Source organism: Zonotrichia leucophrys, chromosome 29 (assembly GCF_028769735.1).
Source record: "Zonotrichia leucophrys gambelii isolate GWCS_2022_RI chromosome 29, RI_Zleu_2.0, whole genome shotgun sequence".
NCBI classification, from domain to species: Eukaryota; Metazoa; Chordata; class Aves; order Passeriformes; family Passerellidae; genus Zonotrichia; species Zonotrichia leucophrys.
The window spans coordinates 965,053-985,186 of record NC_088198.1 but is presented as its reverse complement, the minus strand read 5'-3'; the positions used below and the strand labels follow the sequence as shown (position 1 = coordinate 985,186).

At 55.6% G+C, this 20,134-nt stretch overlaps 1 protein-coding gene across 1 annotated transcript in view; it reads left to right on the top strand.

The window, feature by feature from the left end:
- Positions 1–105: 105 nt before the first annotated feature.
- LOC135459035 (natural resistance-associated macrophage protein 2-like) overlaps positions 106–20,134 on the top strand; it is a 65,235-nt gene continuing 45,206 nt past the window's right edge. The window contains exons 1-3 of the mRNA XM_064734632.1: positions 106–160; positions 11,602–11,688; positions 16,251–16,399. Of these exons, the coding sequence (XP_064590702.1) occupies positions 11,652–11,688; positions 16,251–16,399 (186 nt within the window). The 5' untranslated portion in view covers positions 106–160; positions 11,602–11,651. The remainder of the gene's footprint in view (positions 161–11,601; positions 11,689–16,250; positions 16,400–20,134) is intronic.

Sequence of the window (20,134 nt, the reverse complement as noted above, 5' to 3'; positions counted from 1 at the left end):
GAGGGCTCAGCCCCCAGCCCGGGACCCACAGTCGGGCTCAGGCCCCACCCCGGGATCCCGGTGCCGCCCCCGGTGCCGCCCCCCGTGACGCGCTCGCTGCGCCGGGACGCGGCCCGGGCCGGGCATGTGGCGGCGGCGGGGCCGGGGGCGGCCGGGGCCGGTGAGCGATGGGGGGGACCCTCGGTGGGCGGTACCGGGCGGGTCCCGGCGGGGTCCCGGCTGTGCTGCGGGGGGCTCCGGTACCGGGGGTACCGGGGGGCTCCGATCTCGGTGTCCGGGGGGCTCCGGTACCGGGGGTGCCGGTGGCTTTGCGGGGCGCTCCGGTCTCAAGGATCGCGGGGGCTCCGGCTCCGGAAGTACCAGGGGGCTCCGGGAGTAGTGGGAGGCTCCGGTACCGGGAGTACCGGGGGACTCCGGCCTCGAGGTCCCGGGGGTCTCCGGTACCGGGGATCCCGGTGGGTTTGCGGGGGGCTCCAGTCTCAGGGGTACCGGAGAGTTCCGGTGCCATGGGTATGGGGCGGCTCCGGTCCTGGGGGTACCGGCGGCTCCGGTCCGGGGGTCCCGGGGGATTCCGGTGCCGGGGGTGCCCGGGGGTCCCCTGGAAGTGCTGCGGGACCCCCGGGTGCGGGTCGGGAGGGGGTCCCGGAGCCGCCGCCCATCGCCCCCCGGCACTGCCCGCGGGGGTTCGGGGTCCCCCCGGTGACCTTGGGGTGTCCCGGGGTCCCCGCCGGGGGTGGCGGCACCGGGTCCGGCCCGCTGCGCTCCGCCGGGGTTTGGGGGACCCCAGGCTCGTCCCTCCCTCGGGCTGGGGGTGCCGGGGCTCTGTGCGGAGCCCCGGGGCGATCGAACTGCCCGGGACGGTGTAGCCGTGTCCCCGGTGCCAGCTCCGGTTCCGTCCCGGTACCAGCTCTGGTTTGTCCCTGGTGTGAGCTCCGGTTCCGTTGTCAGCTCCGTTCCCGTCCCGGTGTGAGCTCCGGTTCGGTCCCGGTGTCACCTCCGGTTCCATCCCCGGTGCCAGCTCCGGTTCCGTCCAGGTGCCAGCTCCGGTCTGTCCCCGGTGCCAGCTCCGGTTCGCTCCCGGTGCGGAGGACGAGCCCGGCCGGTGCCGCAGCGCGGTGTCCCCAGGCCCGGGAGTGTCGCTGTCACCGGGCAGGGCTCCGGGTTCCGCCTGGCCCCGGGCAAGGTCCACGGGCGGGCTCAGAGCGGGCTCCGGTTCCCCCGCGGCGCCGGTAACGGGAGGAGCTGCGGAGGGGGCGGTGACGGTAACGGCGCCGTGGCTGCGTGGGTTTGGTTCAGCCCCGGCGATGGAAACGCGCAGGTGCGCGGCAGCTGCCCCGTCCCACGATGGGAGGAACGGGCTGGATCCTGAACATGGGAGATGGATCCTGAGTATGGGGGCTGGTTCCTAAACCTGGGGCTGGCTCCTAAATCTGGGGCTGATCCTAAATCTGGGGCTGGATCCTGAATCTGGGGCTGATCCTGAATCTGGGCCTGGATCCTAAATCTGGGGGCTGGATCCTGAATCTGGGGTCTGGATCCTGAATCTGGGGCTGGCTTCTAAATCTGGGACCTGGATCCTAAATCTGGGGCTGGATCCTAAATCTGGGGCTGGATCCTAAATCTGGGGCTGATCCTGAATCTGGGCCTGGATCCTAAATCTGGGGCTGATCCTAAATCTGGGACTGGATCCTAAATCTGGGGCTGGATCCTGAATCTGGGCCTGGATCCTGAATCTGGGCCTGGATCCTAAATTTTGGGGCTGGATCCTGATTTTGAGGGCCGGATCCTTAATCCGGGGCTCCTAAATATCTGGGGGCTGGCTCTTAAATCTGGGGGGTGGATCCTGAATCATGTGCTGGCTCCTAAACCTGGGGCTGATCCTGAATTTGAGGGCTGGCTTCTAAATCTAGGGGCTGGATCCTGAATCTGGGCCTGGATCCTAAATCACGTGCTGGCTCCTGAACCTGGAGCTGATCCTGAATTTGAGGGCTGGTTTCTAAATCTAGGGGCTGGCTTCTAAATGTTGTGGGGCTGAGCAGGGCGGGAGCAGAGCTGCTCCTCCCTGCAGGTGTTGTTGGTTTCGGGGTGTGGAGTAACCGGGTCACCCTCGTGGTGAGAGGAGGGCACCAGGGCACCCCGGGGTCAGCAGGGCAGGCTCGGTGCCCCGTGCTCTGCTGGGGCCAGGGCAGGTCCCATCCCTGTGCCCAGGGCAGGCTCGGTGCCCCTCCTGTGCCAGGGCAGATCCCAGCTCAGTGCCCAGGACAGGCTCAGTGCCCTGCTGTGCCAGGGCAGGTCCCATACCTGTGCCCAGGGCAGGCTCAGTGCCCTGCTGTGCCCAGGACAGGCTCAGTGCCCTGCTGTGCCAGGGCAGGTCCCATACCTGTGCCCAGGGCAGGCTCAGTGCCCCTCCTGTGCCCAGAGCAGGTTCTGGCTCGGTGCCCCTGCAGAGCCCAGGGCAGGCTCAGTGCCCCTCCTGCACCCAGGACAGGCTCAGTGCCCTGCTGTGCCAGGGCAGATCCCAGCTCAGTGCCCAGGACAGGCTCGGTGCCCCTACTGTGCCCAGAGCAGGCTCAGTGCCCTGCTGAGGCCATGACAGATCCCAGCTCCGTGCCCAGGGCAGTCTCGGTGCCCCTCCTGTGCCCAGAGCAGGTTCTGGCTCGGTGCCCCTGCTGTGCCCAGAGCAGGCTCAGTGCCCTGCTGAGGCCATGACAGATCCCAGCTCAGTGCCCTGCTGTGCCCAGGACAGGCTCAGTGCCCCTCCTGTGCCCAGAGCAGGTTCTGGCTCGGTGCCCCTGCTGTGCCCAGGGCAGGCTCAGTGCCCCTCCTGTGCCCAGGACAGGCTCGGTGCCCCTCCTGTGCCCAGGACAGGCTCGGTGCCCTGCTGTGCCAGGGCAGATCCCATCCCTGTGCCCAGGACAGGCTCAGTGCCCCTCCTGTGCCCAGGACAGGCTCGGTGCCCTGCTGTGCCAGGGCAGATCCCAGCTCAGTGCCCTATGCCCTGTTCTGCCCTGCTGACCCCAGGGTGGGCCTGGTGCCCCTGCAGAGCCCAGGGTAAGCTCAGTGCCCTGTGTCCTGCTGTGCCCAGGGCAGATCCCATCCTTGTGCCCAGGGCAGGCTCAGTGCCCTGCTATGCCCAGGGCAGATCCCATCCTTGTGCCCAGGGCAGGCTCAGTGCCCTGCTATGCCCAGGGCAGATCCCAGCTCGGTGCCCAGGGTGGGCTCGGTGCCCTGCTGAGGACAAGGTGGGCTCAGTACCCTGTGCCCTGCTGTGCCCAGAGCAGGCTTGGTGCCCTTTCTATGCCTAGGGCAGGCTTGGTGCCCCATGCCCTGCTGTGCCCAGGGCAGATGCCAGCCCCAGAGCGTGGGATGGGGGCAGGACCTGACTGGTCCGACCTGCCCAGGGTGGGGGTGAGACAGGAGCAGAGCCCAGGTCAGCCCTGCCTGCATCTGATCCTGCCCTGGGCAGCAGCGGGGCAGGGAGGGAGGGAGCCCAGAGGGATGGGATCCTATAGGGCTGGATCCTACAGGGATGGAGCCCATAGGGATGGGATCCTATAGGGATGGGATCCTATAAGGATGGATCCTACAGGGATGGAGCCACCACAGGGATGGATCCCAAAGGGGTGATCCTACAGGGATGGAGCCCATAGGGATGGGATCCTATAGGGATGGATCCCAAAGGGGTGGATCCTACAGGGATGGAGCCCATAGGGATGGGATCCTATAGGGATGGATCCCAGAGGGGTGGATCCTACAGGGATGGATCCCAGAGGGGTGATCCTACAGGGATGGATCCCAAAGGGGTGATCCTACAGGGATGGAGCCCATAGGGATGGGATCCTATAGGGCTGGATCCTACAGGGATGGATCCTACAGGGATGGAGCCCATAGGGATGGGATCCTATAGGGATGGATCCCAAAGGGGTGGATCCTACAGGGATGGACCCCATAAGGATGGAATCCTATAAGGATGGATCCCAAAGGGGTGGATCCTACAGGGATGGAGCCCATAGGGATGGGATCCTACAGGGATGGATCCCAAATGGGGTGATCCTACAGGGATGGAGCCCATAAGGATGGGATCCTATAGGGATGGATCCCAGAGGGGTGGATCCTACAGGGATGGAGCCCATAGGGGTGGGATCCTATAAGGATGGATCCCAAAGGGGTGGATCCTACAGGGATGGAGCCCATAGGGATGGGATCCTATAGGGATGGATCCCAGAGGGGTGATCCTACAGGGATGGAGCCCATAGGGATGGGATCCTATAGGGATGGATCCCAAAGGGGTGGATCCTACAGGGATGGAGCCCATAGGGATGGGATTCTGCGGGGATGGAGTCCGCAGGGGTGATGCTGCAGGATGGGATCTCACAGGGATGATCCCACAAGGATGGATCCTGCAGGGATGGGATCCCACAGGGATGATTCCAAAGGGATGGGATCCCACGGAGTTGGATCCTGTATGGATGGTCCTGCAGGGATGGATCAGGCAGGGATGATCTCACAGGGATGGATCCTACAGTGGTGATCCCACAGAGATGGACCCCATAGGGATGGGATCCTATAAGGATGGATCCCAGAGGGGTGGATCCCACAGAGATGGAGCCCATAGGGATGGGATCCTATAAGGATGGATCCCAGAGGGGTGGATTCCACAGGGATGGAGCCCATAGGGATGGGATTCTGCTGGGATGGATCCCAGAGGGGTGGATCCTACAGGGATGGGATCTCCATAGGATGGAATGTCCCAGGGATGATCCCACGGGGGAGGGATCCTATAGGGATGGGTCCCACAGGGGTGATCCCACACGGGTGGGCTCCTATGGGGATGGATCCCACAGGGATAGATCCCACAGGGATGGAATCCCACAGGGATGGTCCCAAGGGCTGATCCCCCCGTGCTGTCCCAGGGTGACCCCACAGGTCCATCCATGCACAGGCCGAGGTTTGCCAGGTCCTTGACCCAGCAGAGGAGCAGGGCTGTGTGGGGTCAGCAGCTGGAATCGGTGCAGGGCTGTGTGGGGTCAGCAGCTGGAATCAGCAGGGCTGTGTGGGGTCAGCAGCTGGAATGGGGCAGGGCTGTGTGGGGTCAGCAGCTGGAATCAGAGCAGGGCTGTGTGGGGTCAGCAGCTGGAATCAGCAGGGCTGTGTGGGGTCAGCAGCTGGAATCAGCAGGGCTGTGTGGGGTCAGCAGCTGGAATGGGGCAGGGCTGTGTGGGGTCAGCAGCTGGAATCAGAGCAGTGTGGGGTCAGCAGCTGGAATCAGAGCAGTGTGGGGTCAGCAGCTGGAATCAACAGGGTGTGTGGGGTCAGCAGCTGGAATCAGAGCAGGGCTGTGTGGGGTCAGCAGCTGGAATGGGGCAGGGCTGTGTGGGGTCAGCAGCTGGAATCAGAGCAGGGCTGTGTGGGGTCAGCAGCTGGAATCAGAGCAGGGCTGTGTGGGGTCAGCAGCTGGAATCAGGGCAGGAATGTTGGGAAATCTCCCTGGGATCAGCCAGGCTGGCATTGCAGCAGCTGGCACCACCCAGCTCACCTGGGCTGAGTGCCCAGTGCCCACCTGGGCTCTGCCCATGGCTCCCAGCCAGACCTCACCTGGAAGGGCTGGCCTGAGGCTCAGAGGGCAGCTGAGGGGCTCCCAGTGCCACCAGTGCCACCAGTAAGGAGCTCCCAGTGCCACCAGTGAGGGGTTCCCAGTGCCACCAGTGAGGAGCTCCCAGTGCCACCAGTGAGGGGCTCCCAGTGCCACCAGTGAGGGGTTCCCAGTGCCACCAGTGAGGGGCTCCCAGTGCCACCAGTGAGGGGCTCCCAGTGCCACCAGTGCCACCAGTGAGGGGCTCCCAGTGCCACCAGTGAGGGGTCCCCAGTGCCACCAGTGAGGGGCTCCCAGTGCCAATAGTGTGACCAGTGAGGGGCTCCCAGTGCCACCAGTGCCACCAGTAAGGAGCTCCCAGTGCCACCAGTGAGGGGTTCCCAGTGCTCCCAGTGCCACCAGTGAGGGGTTCCCAGTGCCTCCAGTAAGGAGCTCCCAGTGCCACCAGTATCACCAGTAAGGAGCTCCCCAGCCTGCAGGGTGTCTGTGCATGGATCAAACCGAGCTGTGAGCCCCAAACCAGCCCAGGAGGATCCGTCAGGGCCCTGCGGGACCCAGCCCTGCTCAGAGCCCACATCAAAGGGCCGAGCTCAATGGCAGGAACTGCTCCCAGCACGGGGCCAGGCTGGCCCGGGAGGAGCAGGAGCAGGAGCAGGAGCAGGATGGGCCCAGGGTGAGGAGAAACAGGAGCAGGATGGGTCTGGGGTGAGGAGGAGCAGGAGCAGGATGGGTCTGGGGTGAGGAGGAACAGGAGCAGGATGGGCCCAGGGTGAGGAGAAACAGGAGCAGGATGGGTCTGGGGTGAGGAGGAACAGGAGCAGGATGGGCCCAGGGTGAGGAGAAACAGGAGCAGGATGGGCCCGGGGTGTGGAAGGAGCAGGAGCAGGATGAGCCCAGGGCTGTTGAGAGGAACAGGGTGGGCCCAGGGTGAGCAGGAGCAGGATGTGCCCAGGATGAGCCCAGGGTAGGGGGGAACAGGAGCAGGATGAGCCCGGGGCTGTTGGAAGGAACAGGATGAGCCCAGGGTTCTTGGAAGGAGCCAGATGAGCCCAGGCTGAGGAGGAACAGGAGCAGGATGAGCCCGGGGCTGTTGGAAGGAACAGGATGAGCCCAGAGTGAGCAGGAACAGGATAAGCCCAGGGTTGTTGGGAGGAGCAGGATGAGCCCAGGATGAGCTCTGGACTGTTGGAGGAACAGGAGCAGGATGAGCCCAGGGCTACAGAAGGAGCAGGGAGCAGGAACAGGATGAGCCCAGGATGAGCCCAGGACTGTGGGGAGGATCAGGATGAGCCTGGGGCTGTTGGGAGGAGCAGGATGAGCCCAGGATGAGTCCAGGGCTGTGGAAGGAGCAGGGGAGCAGGAACAGGATGAGCCCAGGACTGTGGGGAGGATCAGGATGAGCCTGGGGCTGTTGAGAGGAACAGGATGAGCCCAGGGTGAGCAGGAACAGAATGAGCCCAGGATGAGCCCGGGGTAGGGGGGAACAGGAGCAGGATGAGCCCGGGGCTGTTGAGAGGAACAGGATGAGCCCAGGACTGTGGGGAGGATCAGGATGAGCCTGGGGCTGTTGAGAGGAACAGGATGAGCCCAGGGTGAGCCCGGGGCTGTGGAAGGAACAGGATGAGCAGGAACACTTTGAGCCCAGGGTGAGCCCAAGGCTGTGGAAGATCTCGTGGCACAGCAGGGTGGGGGCAGAACAAGGAGCCCTTTGTTCACTGCTGGCTGCACACGTGGGCACAGCGGCAGCAGCCATGGCTGCAGGGGGGGCACAGGCACCCTGTGGTGCCCAGGTTTGGGTGGGCACAGGGACCCCGTGGTGCCCTGCCCAGGTTTGGGTGGGCACAGGGACCTCGTGGTGCCCAGGTTTGGGTGGGCACAGGGACCCTGTGGTGCCCAGGTTTGGGTGGGCACGGGGACCCTGTGGTGCCCTGCCCAGGTTTGGGTGGGCACAGGGACCCCGTGGTGCCCAGGTTTGGGTGGGCACAGGGACCCCGTGGTGCCCAGGTTTGGGTGGGCACAGGGACCTCGTGGTGCCCGGGTTTGGGTGGGCACAGGGACCTCGTGGTGTCTTGCCCAGGGCTGGGTGGGCACAGGGACCTCGTGGTGCCCTGCTCAGGTTTGGGTGGGCACAGGGACCCCGTGGTGCCCAGGTTTGGGTGGGCACAGGCACCCCGTGGTGCCCAGGTTTGGGTGGGCACACGGACCTCGTGATGCCCAAGTTTGGATGGGCACAGGGACCTCGTGGTGCCCAGGTTTGGGTGGGCACAGGGACCTCGTGGTGCCCAGGTTTGGGTGGGCACAGGCACCTCGTGGTGCCCGGGTTTGGGTGGGCACAGGGACCTCGTGGTGTCCTGCCCAGGGCTGGAGGGGCACAGGGAGCTCGTGGTGCCCAGGGCAGGGCTGGGTGGGCACAGGGAATGTTCCCTGTTCTGGGTGAGGTGGGCACAGGAACCTCGTAGTGCCCTGCTCAGGGCTGGGTGGGCACAGGGAGCTTGTGGTGCCCAGGTTTGGATGGGCACAGGGACCTCGTGGTGCCCAGGGCAGGGCTGGGTGGGCACAGGGAACGTTCCCTGGGCACCCTGCAGTGCCCACTGTGGTGCCAGGCTCAGCCAGGGGGCACAGCCTGAGTCCTGGGATCAGCTTTGGCTCCCCAGGGCAGGACAGGAGGATCTGGGAGAGGCTGAGGGGCCTGGGGGGGCTCAGCCTGGACAAAAGGGGGCTCAGGAGGGACCTTGTGGCTCCCCAGCACAGGAGGGGACACCGGTGGGGTCGGGCTCTGCTCCCAGGTGAGAGGATGAAACAAAAAGGCATCCAGGGCAGGTTTGGGATGGATTTTAGGGAAAATTCCTGCATGGAAAAGCTGCTCAGGTGCAGGGGTGGAGTCCCCACAAGTCCCTGACAGCCACATGGGGTCAGGCTCTGCTTCCAAATTACAGGAGGAGACAAAAACACATCCAGGGGAGGTTTAGGTTGGATTTTAAGGAGAATTCCCTGATTTCCTGCATGGAAAAGATGCTCAGGCTGAGGGTGGAGTCCCCACCACAGGAGGGGACAGCCAGGTAGGGTTTGGGCTCTGCTCCCAGGTGAGAGGAGAAGACAAAATTCTCTCTCCCAGGGCAGGTTTGGGTTGGATTTTAGGGTTGGATTTTAGGTTTAGGGTGGATTTTAGGGCAGGATTTTAGCTTTAAAATTAATTTTAGGGTTGGATTTTAGGTTGAGGTTGGATTTTAGGTTGAGGTTGGATTTTAGGGCTGGATTGTAGCTTTAGAATGAATTTTAGGGTTGGATTTTAGGTTTAGGTTGGATTTTCAGTTTAGTTTGGATTTTAGGTTTAGGTTGGATTTTAGGACTGGATTTTAGTTTGAGGCTGGATTTTAGGTTGAGGATGGATTTTAGGGCTGGATTTTAGGTTTAGGCTGGATTTCAGGCTGGATTTCAGGCTGGATTTTGGGGTGAATCCCCCTGGCCAGGGCTGCCCTGCCGTCTCTCTCTCTGTGCCTGCCCTGGGCCCTTCCCTGGGCCGGGGGCGCTCCCAGCCCGGCCCTGGGGCTGCGGGGGCCGATAAAGGGGCCCCGTCCTGCCCCTCCCAGCCTGGGGCCGATACCGGGCTGGGTGCACAACGAACATTTCCCCAACATCTCCCTCCTCATCCTCCCGGGGTGCAGCTCTGGGTCACCTTTTGGAGAAAAATTGGCTTTTTGGTAAACTTTTCTGGGGTTTTTCTTGGGTTTTTTGGGTATTTTTTTAGGTTGCTTTTTTATTATTATTTTTAATTTTTTTTTTTTTGGTGTTTTTTTTTTTTTTTTTTTTTTGTTGGTTGGGGTTTGGGGTTTTTTTAACGGAAGCTGTGAGGTTTGGTGCTTAGAAAAGAAGGAAAAGTTTGTGTGTGAGGGATCAGAGCTGGAGTTCATTTGAGTCCCTGGCTGATGATTTCCTGTTGCATCCTCCCTGCACCAATATTCCTTTGTTTTTATGGAAATCTCCCTTTCCAATCTGATGGGGTTTGACAGAGGATTTGGTGCTTTGTTGGTCCTGGGGGTTTGAGCTCCTGGATCCTTCCCAGCCCCATTCCAGGTCCTGCCTCATTCCTGTGTGGGTTTAATTTAAAGCCATACATTAAAAATGTATTTATTTTAATAAAACCCCCGGTGCTGAAGGAGTTAAAGCTGCCCTTGAGCCACTTCCCGGTGCCGGGGCTGGGAGGGTTTGGGGTGCAGGGAGGGTTCAATGGATCCCCACTCGGTTCCGCTTGTTTCACATGCCAGGTGACTCAATTCCTTCCTATCTTTCTGTCTTTCACTCGGTCCTCGCTGTCCCCTGCTCCGATTCCTTTCTTCTTTTCTTTTTCTTCTTTCCCTCTTCTCTCTTCTCTTTTTCTTCTCTTTCTTCTTCTTCTCTTTCCTTCTTTCCTTCCTTTTCTTTTCTTTCTTTCTTTCCTTCTTTCCTTCTTTCTTTCCTTCTCTTTTCTCTTCTTTCTTTTCTTTCTCTTTCTTTTCCTTTCTTTCCTTCCTTCTCTTTCTCTTTCTTTCTTTCTTTTCTTTTCTTTCTTTCTTTCTTCTTCTTTCTTTTCTTTCTTTTCTTTCTTTCTTTTCTTTCTTTTCTTTCTTTTTTCTTTTCTTTTCTTTTCTTTTCTTTTCTTTCTTCCTTTTCCTCTTCTTTCTTCCTTTCTTTTCTTTCTTTCTTTCTTTTCTTTTTCCTTCCCCTTCCTTCTTTCTTTCTTTCTTTTTTTTCTCTTTCTTTTCTTTCTTTTCTTTCTTTCTTCTTTCTTTCTTTCTTCTTCTTTCTTTTTCTTCTTTCTTTCTTTCTTTTCTTTCTTCTTTCTTTCTTTCTTTCTTTCTTTCTTTCTTTTCTCTTTCTTTCTTTCTTTCTTTCTTCCTTCTTTCTTTCTTCTTTCCTTCTTTCCTTCTTTCTTCTTTCTTTCCTTCCTTCTTTCCTTCCTTCCTTCTTTCTTTCCTTCTTTTCTTTCTTTCTCTCTTTCTCCCTTTCTTTCTTTCTCCCTTTCTTTTCCTTTCTTTGCCTTCCTTCCTCTTTTTATCTCTCTTTCTTTCTCTTCTTCCTCCTTTCCTTTCCTTTCCTTTCCTTTCCTTTCCTTTCCTTCTTTCCTTTCCTTTCCTTTCCTTTCCTTTCCTTTCCTTTCCTTTCCTTTCCTTTCCTTTCCTTTCCTTTCCTTTCCTTTCCTTTCCTTTCCTTTCCTTTCCTTTCCTTTCCTTTCCTTTCCTTTCCTTTCCTTTCCTTTCCTTTCCTTTCTTTCCTTTCCTTTCCTTTCCTTTCCTTTCCTTTCCTTTCCTTTCCTTTCCTTTCCTTTCCTTCCTTTCCTTTTTCCTTCCTTTCCTTTTTCCTTCCTTTCTTTCTCCCTTGCTTTTCCTTCCTGCTTTCTTTCCTTCCTTCCTTTGGTTAACTGTCTTTTGTTATGAGGTCTTTTAAGGTTAAATTATTTAATTAAGGAATGATACCTAAATTATTTCCTTTTTGAACTAAATACTCTAAGTCTGCACTGTGGACTTTTTTGATTAATTACAAAATACTGCTTAAACTTAGGGAGAAGAAGGAAAAGAAGAACAATTTGTTTCTGCCTTAAAACTTTTCATATTTATTACTACACTTTAAATTTCTACTTTGTGATAGTCCAGACTTTTAACTAGCTACACACTTGTGATCTTAGTGCTGTTCATTAATTTTAGAATTTCTCCACAGCCTCAGTGGGGTGTTTATTGTGAGTCTGTGCCTTTCAGCACAGAAAGTTAAAAATTCTTAACACCTTAAAATTTTTCATATTTATTACTATACTTTAAAACTCTAAACTCGTAAGTTTTCTACTTTGTGATATTCCACACTTTTACCTGACTACACACTTGTGATCTTCGTGCTGTTCATTAATTTTGGAATTTCTCCACAGCCTCAGTGGGGTGTTTATTGTGAGTCTCTGCCTTTCAGCACAGACAGTGAGGAATTTTTGCCGTGCAGGTTTCTGACCCACCCTGACAGGATTTTCCCCTTTTTTTCCCCAGCCGATGTGTCCGGAGTGAAGCAGCTGCCAGAGCAGGGCAAGGCCTCCCCCATGGGCACCTCAGACATGGAGAGGAAAACGTCCTATGGTGAGGGGGCACGGGGGGCACCCCCTTTGCTCAGGCATCCCTGGGCTTTTGGGGTGCTGGGGCTGAATTCCCTTCCCTTCCCTTCCCTTCCCTTCCCTTCCCTTCCCTTCCCTTCCCTTCCCTTCCCTTCCCTTCCCTTCCCTTCCCTTCCCTTCCCTTCCCTTCCCTTCCCTTCCCTTCCCTTCCCTTCCCTTCCCTTCCCTTCCCTTCCTTCCCTTCCCTTCCCTTCCCTTCCCTTCCCTTCCCTTCCCTTCCCTTCCCTTCCCTTCCCTTCCCTTCCCTTCCCTTCCCTTCCCTTCCTTTTGGGGTGCTGGGGCTGAGCCCTCATCCCCCCCTTCCCTTTCTTTCAGCCATCCCTGGGTTTTTTGGGGTGTTCCCTTCAGCCCCATCGCTGCTTTTTGTGCTTTTTGGGGTTCAGGGCTGAGCCCCTGCAGCACCCTGAGCTCCCCCAGCCCAGCCTGGGCAGGGATGTCCTGGGGGAGAGCTGGGACAGGAAACCCTGCACACCTGGGCAATTCCAGCACACCTGGGCAGCCCTGACAGGGATCCCTGCACACCTGGGCAGTTCCAGCACACCTGGGCAGTTCTGACAGGGTTCCCAGCACACCTGGGCAGTTCCAGCACACCTGGGCAGTTCCCTGCACACCTGGGCAGCTCTGACAGAGATCCCTGCACACCTGGGCAGTTCTAGCAGGGATCCCTGCACACCTGGGCAGTTCTGACAGGATTCCCAGCACACCTGGGCAGTTCCCTGCACATCTGGGCAGTCCTGACAGGGATCCCTGCACACCTGGGCAATTCCCTGCACACCTGGGCAGTTCCAGCACACCTGGGCAGCTCTGACAGGGTTCCCAGCACACCTGGGCAGTCTGACAGGGATCCCTGCACACCTGGGCAGTTCCAGCACACCTGGGCAGCTCTGACAGGGTTCCCAGCACACCTGGGCAGCTCTGACAGGGTTCCCAGCACACCTGGGCAGTTCCAGCACACCTGGGCAGTTCTGACAGGGTTCCCAGCACACCTGGGCAGTTCCAGCACACCTGGGCAGCCCTGACAGGGTTCCCAGCACACCTGGGCAGTTCCAGAACGGAGCTCTGAAGGTCCCTGCACCTGACACCTGACAGGAGATCAGGGTTCCAGCACACTGGGCAGTTTCCAGCACACCTGGGCAGTTCCCAGCAGGGCTCCCCTGTCCGAGGAGGCCCCGGCCGGGCGGGAGCGGGGGAGGAGGAGGAGGAGGAGCCGGGCCCCGGTGATGCAATGGCAGCTCTGCCCTGCCCGGCCCGGCCCTGCCCGGCTCAGAGCGCGGCGGCTGCGGAGGGGAGGGGATGGCACCGGGGGAGAAAGGCAGTGAGTGCGGCTCGGGGGTGTATGGGAGTGTGGGGGGCTCTGGGGGGCTGTGTGGGGTTTTATAGGATTGGGAGAGAGTGTGGGATTTGGAGAGAGTATAGGGTTGAGTATGGGATCGAGTATGGGATTGTGAGGGACTGGAGAGAATATGGGATCAAGTATGGGGTTAGGAGACAGTGTGGGATTGTGAGGGATTGGGAAAGTGTGGGATTTTGTGGGACTGGGAGGGTGTGGGATTTGGAGAGAGTATGGGATCGAGTATGGGATTGGGAGAGAATGTGGGGTTGAGTTTGGGACTGGGAGTGTGGGATTGTGTGGGATTGTGAGGGATTGGGAGAGAATGTGGGATTGTGTGGGATTGGGAGAGAATGTGGGGTTGTGTGGGATTGTGTGGGATTGTGAGGGATTGGGAGAGAATGTGGGATTGTGTGGGACTGGGAGTGAGTGTGGTGTTGTGTGGGGCTGGGAGAGAATATGGGATCAAGTATGGGATTAGGAGACAGTATGGGATTGTGTGTGATTGGGAAAGTGTGGGATTGTAAAGGATTGGGAGAGAATGTGGGATTGTGTGGGACTGGGAGAGAGTGTGGAGGTGTGTGGGACTGGGAGGGTGTGGGATTTGGAGAGAGTATGGGATTGTGAGGGATTGGGAGAGAATGTGGGATTGTGTGTGGAGAGAGTGTGGGGTTTTATAGGATTGGGAGAGAGTGTGGGATTGAGAGTGAGTGTGGGATTTTGTGGGGTTGGGGGAGAGTATGGGATTGGGAGAGAGCGTGGAATTGTGTGGGGCTGTATGGGATTGGGAGTGAGTGGAAGGTTGTGTGGGGTCGAGTATGGGATTGTGGGGGATTTGGAGAGAGTGTGGGGTTTTATGGGGTTGGGAGAGAGTGTGGGGCTGTGTGGGATTGTACAGGTTTGGGGGAGAGTGTGGGGCTGTGTGGGATTGGGAGAGAATGTGGGGTTGAGTATGGGACTGGGAGAGAGTGTGGGATTATGTGGGATTTGGGGGACAGTGTGGGATTGTAAAGGATTGGGAGTGAGTGTGGGGTTGGGAGGGTGTGTGGGATTGGTGTGGGATAGTATAGGATTGGAAGAGATTGTGGGGTTGTTTAGGATTGGAAGAGACTGGGATTATGTGGAATTGTGTGAGATTGTATAGGATTGGGAGAGAATGTGGGGTCGAGTATGGACTGGGATCAAGTGTGGGATTGTGTGGGATTTGGAGAGAGGATGGGATTGTGTGGGGAGAGAGTGTGGGGTTGTATAGGGTTGGGAGAGAGTGTGGGGTTCTGTGGGGTTGTGAGGGACTGGGAGAGAGCACAGGATGGAGATTTTGCTGCTGGTGTTGGGGCAGAAGGTGGGGATATGGGAATTGGGGATGTGGGAAATGGGGATGTGGGAATTGGGAATATGGGGATGTGGGAATTGGGGATGTGGGAAATGGGAATATGGGGATGTGGGAATATATTTTAAATTCCCTGGAATAAATAAATAAATCCCAGCCTGGAACCAGGAGGGAGAGGGGATTCTGAGAGGTGCAGGGTGGGGTATTTTAATTCAATTACCCCTTTATCACTTAATTAGTGATCAATTAATTATCAGCTGTGCTGCCTTGTGGGGCTCCTGTCAGATCTCCTGTCCCTGCAGGGCTGCTCAGTGCTCCTGTCCCTCTGTTTATGTTCAGGAACACAAAATCACAGAATGATTATTGGTTGATTGATATTGATTATTAATTATGATTGATTATTATTGATTTTGATTCTTGATTCTAATTATATAACACCAGCAGTGCTTTTATTGAGGAGCTCAGGGTGTCAGGGGTACAGACCCAAATCTGACCTGACACTTTGACCTGAACATGTTTTATATTCTATCATTACATAATTTAAATATTAATTGTTAAACTGACATTGTTCTATTGTATACATTGATTTCATCCAGGCAGGGATTTCTCATGATCCTCCTCAAACCCCTAACGTAGTTCCTCATGATTTTTTAAACAATTATATCTAATAATTACATGGTTTATCATACACTGATTACACAGGTGCAGTTTTATATTCTATCATTATATAATTCAAATATTAATTATTAAACTGACATTGTTTTGTAGACATTGATTTCATCCAAGCAGAGATTTCTCATGATCCCCTCAAACCCCTGACATAGTTTCTCATGATTCCTCTTACAGTTGAACAATAATTATATCTAACAATTACATTATTTATCATACACTGATTACACAGGTGTAGTTTTATATTCTATCATTATATAATTTACCTATTAATGATTAAACTGACATTGTTCTGTTGTAGACATTGATTTCATCCAAGCAGAGATTTCTCATGGTCCCCCTCAAACCTCAACATAGTTTCTCATTATTCTTTAAACAATAATTATGTCTAATAATATTATTTATCATATACTGATTACACAGGTGCAGATTTATATTCTATTCTATCAATCTATAATGTAAATATTAATTATTGAACTGACATTGTTCTATTGTATCCATTGATTTCATCCAAGCACGGATTTCTTGTGATCCCCCTCAAACCCCTAACATAATTTCTCATGGTTCTGGTTATGATTAAACAATAATTATATCTAATAATGATATTATTTATCATACACTGATTACACAGGTGTAGTTTTATATTCTATCATTATATAATTTACCTATTAATGATTGAACTTACATTGTTCTGTTGTATCCAATGATTTCATCCAAGCACGGATTTCTTGTGATCCCCCTCAAACCCCTGACATAGTTTCTCATGATTCTGGTTATGGTTAAACAATAATTATTTCTAATAATTATATTATTTATCATACACTGCTTACACAGGTGCAGATTTATATTCTATTCTATCAATATATAATTTAAATATTAATTATTGAACTTACATTGTTCTATTGTATCCAATGATTTCATCCAAGCACGGATTTCTCGTGATCCCCCTCAAACCCCTAACACAGTTTCTCACGATTCTTTAAACAATAATAATATTTACCAATTATTTATCACCAATATTAATTATTTATCAATAAATATTTATCATACACCGATGCAATTTCACCTGATCCAGCACGCACAAGGCCTGACATTCCCAGGGCTGACCTTTACCATTCCCCAGGCTTTGCCAAGCCTGAATTCCTTTCTAACTGCCCAGATTTCTGTGATTTTAAGCCCATTTTCTGTGTCCCTGCAGAGGATGTCTCTGGGGAGCCCGGGGGGCTCGGGGGGGTGCTCAGCACCATCTCCAGCAGCAGGAGCCCCCTGCAGCCCCCCGAGGCTGAGGATGAGGAGCCCTTCAGCACCTACTTCGACAGCAAGATCCCCATCCCCGAGGATGAGACGGTGAGTGGGGAAAAACTGCTGGAAAAATCAGCCCCAGACACCCCTGAGTCACTGCCAGGGCTCCAGTTCCCCTCCAGCCTGTACTGGGACCACTGGGAGGGGTCTGCTGTGGTTTGGGGGGTGTTAGGGATGGATCCCAGGATTGGATCTGCTTGAGCAGCAAAGACAGAAAGCTGGGCAGAGTGGGGGATCGTCATGGGATCTCCATCCCTGAGGGGACATTGGATGTCCCATCCTGTGGGACATTTGGGATCTCCATCCTGTGGGGACAATTGTTATGTCCATCCCGTGCTCATGGGGGGGTTTCAGGCTCTCCTGGTGCCCTGGTTTGGGTAGCACAAGGAAGGGCAGGGGATGTTGCATTTCCAATGTTGGCATTTCCAAGGTTGGCATTCCCAATGTTGAATTCCAGTCAGGATGAATCTGGGATTTCAGCTCCTGCCAGCTCAGCAATGATGAAAAATCACAAGGAATTGTGAGGAGACAGTTTTTAGGTCAAAACCTGGTTGAGGTTGGGTCATTTCCTACTGGAAAAATCAGCCCCAGACATCCCTGAGTCACTGCCAGGCTCCAGTTCCCCTCCAGCCTGCACTGGGAGGGGTCTGCCATGGTTTGGGGATGTTAATGATGGATCCCAGGGATTTGGATCCTGCTTGGAGCAGCCAAAGAGCAGGAAAAGGCCTGGGCAGAGTGGGGGGCTCGTCATGGGATGTCCCATCCCTGTGGGGACATTTGGGATCTCCCAGATCTGCCATCCCTGTGACTTTGGGGACATTGGGATCTCCCATCCCTGTGGGGACATGGGGGGTGTCCCATCCCTGTGGCTTTGGGGATATTTTGGATCTCCCAGATCTCCCATCCCTGTGACTTTGGGGACATTGGGATCTCCCATCCCTGTGGGGACATTTGGGATCTCCCATCCCTGTGCTCCTGGGGGGTTTCAGGCTCTCCTGGTGCCCCCCTGGTTTGGGCAGCACAAGGAGGGAGCAGGGGCATGTTGGCATTTCCCAATGTTGGCATTTCCCAAGGTTGGCATTTCCCAATGTTGGAATTTCCCAGTCAGGAATAAAATCTGGGATTTCAGCTCCTGCCAGCTCAGCAATGATGAAAAATCACAAGAAATTATGAGGAAACAGTTTTTGGGTCAAAACCTGGTTTATGTTTGGGTCATTTCCTGCTGGAAAATCGGCCTCAGAGCCCCCTGAGTCACTGCCAGGGCTCCAGTTCCCCTCCAGCCTGTACTGGGAGTGACTGGGACCACTGAGAGGGGTCTGCCGTGGTTTGGGGGGTGTTAGGGATGGATCCCGGGGATTTGGATCCTGCTTGGAGCAGCCAAAGAGCAGGAAAAGGCCTGGGCATGGCGGGGGGCTCGTCATGGGATGTCCCATCCCTGAGGGGACATTTGGGATCTCCAGATATGCATCCTGTGACTTTGGGGACATTTGGGTGTCCATCCCGTGGGGACATGGGGGGTGTCCCATCCGTGGACATGGGGGTGTCCCATCCCTGTGGCTTGGGGATATTTTGGATCTCCAGATCTGCCATCCCTGTGACTTTGGGGACATTGGATGTCCCATCCTGTGGGGACATTTGGATCTCCCAGATCTCCATCCCTGTGCTCCTGGGGGGTTTCGGGCTCTCCTGGTGCCCCCCTGGTTTGGGCAGCACAAGGAGGGAGCAGGGGGATGTTGGCATTTCCCAAGGTTGGCATTTCCCAAGGTTGGCATTTCCCAGTCAGGAATAAAATCTGGGATTTCAGCTCCTGCCAGCTCAGCAATGATGAAAAATCACAAGAAATTATGAGGAAACAGTTTTTGGGTCCAAACCTGGTTGAGGTTGGGTCATTTCCTGCTGGAAAATCGGCCTCAGAGCCCCCTGAGTCACTGTCAGGCCCCAGTTCCCTTCCAGCCTGTACTGGGAGTGACTGGGACAGGGGGAGGGGAGGGAGGGGGGAGGGCTGTGCCGTGCTTTGGGGGATTTGTGAGGCCCCAGGTGTGTTAATGATTGATCCCAGGGGATTTGGAGCAGCCAGAGGGCAGGGAAGGGCCTTGGCTGGGCTCAGGGAGGGACCCTGAGGGGCCTTTGTGTCCCTTATCAGGGAGGGGGAGCTGTGGCTGCCCTCGTGACACGGCCCCCTGTCCCCATTGTCCCCTCTGTCCCCTGGCCACCAGTGCCCCCTGCCCTTGGGGAGGGTCCTGCCTCCCCCTGGGCTCCCATGGGTGCCACCTTGGCTGGCCCAGAGCCCGGGGACAGCTCACACTGGGCCCGGCAATCCCAGCTTCGGGCTGGGCTCAGGAGCAGGCTGGGTTTGGGAGCAGGCTGGGTTTGGGGTCAGGCCGGGTTTAGGACACAGGCTTGGGTAGGTGGTTGGATCAGCTGGGTTTGGGAGATCAGGCGCTCGGGGTTTGGGATCAGGCCGGGTTTAGGAGCGGGCTGGGTTTAGGGTCAGGCTGGGTTTGGTCAGTGGGTTTCAGGCTGGGTTTGGGTCAGGCCGGGTTTGGGTCAGGCTGGGTTTGGGTCAGGCGGGTTTGGATCAGGCCGGGTTTGGGGTCAGGCTGGGTTTGGGATCAGGCTGGGTTTTGGGCGGCTGGGTTTGGGTCAGGCTGGGTTTGGGTCAGGCTGGGTTTGGGATCAGGCTGGGTTTAGGGTCAGGCCTGGGTTTGGGTCAGGCGTTGGGTTTGGGATCAGGCCGGGTTTAGGGTCAGGCCGGGTTTAGGGTCAGGCTGGGTTTGGGATCAGGCTGGGTTTGGGATCAGGCTGGGTTTAGGGTCAGGCTGGGTTTAGGGTCGGGCTGGGTTTGGGATCAGGCTGGGTTTGGGATCGGGCTGGGTTTAGGGTCAGGCCGGGTTTGGGATCAGGCTGGGTTTGGGATCAGGCTGGGTTTAGGGTCGGGCCGGGTTTAGGGTTGGATGCGGTTGGGGTCAGCTGGGTTTGGGATCGGGCCGGGTTTAGGATCAGGCCGGTTTAGGTAGGCTGGTTGAGTGGTTGGGATCAGGCCTGGTTTGCTTTCACAGCCCTGCGTTTGGGTGGTGGGTTTAGGGTCGGGCTGGGTTTAGGGTCAGGCTGGGTTTAGGGTCAGGCCGGGTTTAGGGTCAGGCCGGGTTTAGGGTGAGATCAGGGCCGGGTTTGCTTTCACAGCCCTGCAGTTTGGGGTGGGTTTAGGATCAGGCTGAGCTGGGGTGACACAGCAATGAGCCTCTTGTTGAGAGTGACCAAACTGTCCTTTGTCACTTTAAAAAGGAAATAACCCCAGAAGCAAAAACCTCTTGCCCTAACTCAGTTTTTCCTCTATAAGGAGATTTGTTATTTTGCCTTTTATTAAAACTTTTTTATTTCTAACACTACCACAAAAGCCATTGTGCTGATTTTATGCCTTCAAAGGTAGCTGAGCTATCTTGGGTGTACAAATCCCCAAGAGTTTATGAGACCTGGCTGGAGGAGACCCTTACAGCAGTGGAGTTGGGTTATTTCCATCTTGCTCTAACACAGTTTTTCTGTATAAAGAGTTTTGTTATTTTGCCTTTTATTAAAACCTTTTTGTTTCCAACACCACCACAGAAGCCACCCAGCTGATTTTATGCCATCTAAGGTAGCTGAGCTACCTTGGGTGTGAAATAGATCTCAAAAGCTTAAGAGACCAGGCTTGAAGGGATCCGTACATCAGTGGAGTTCATTTTTTCCCCTCTTGCACCTAGCTCAGGTTTTCTCTATAAGGAGATTTGTCATTTTGCCTTT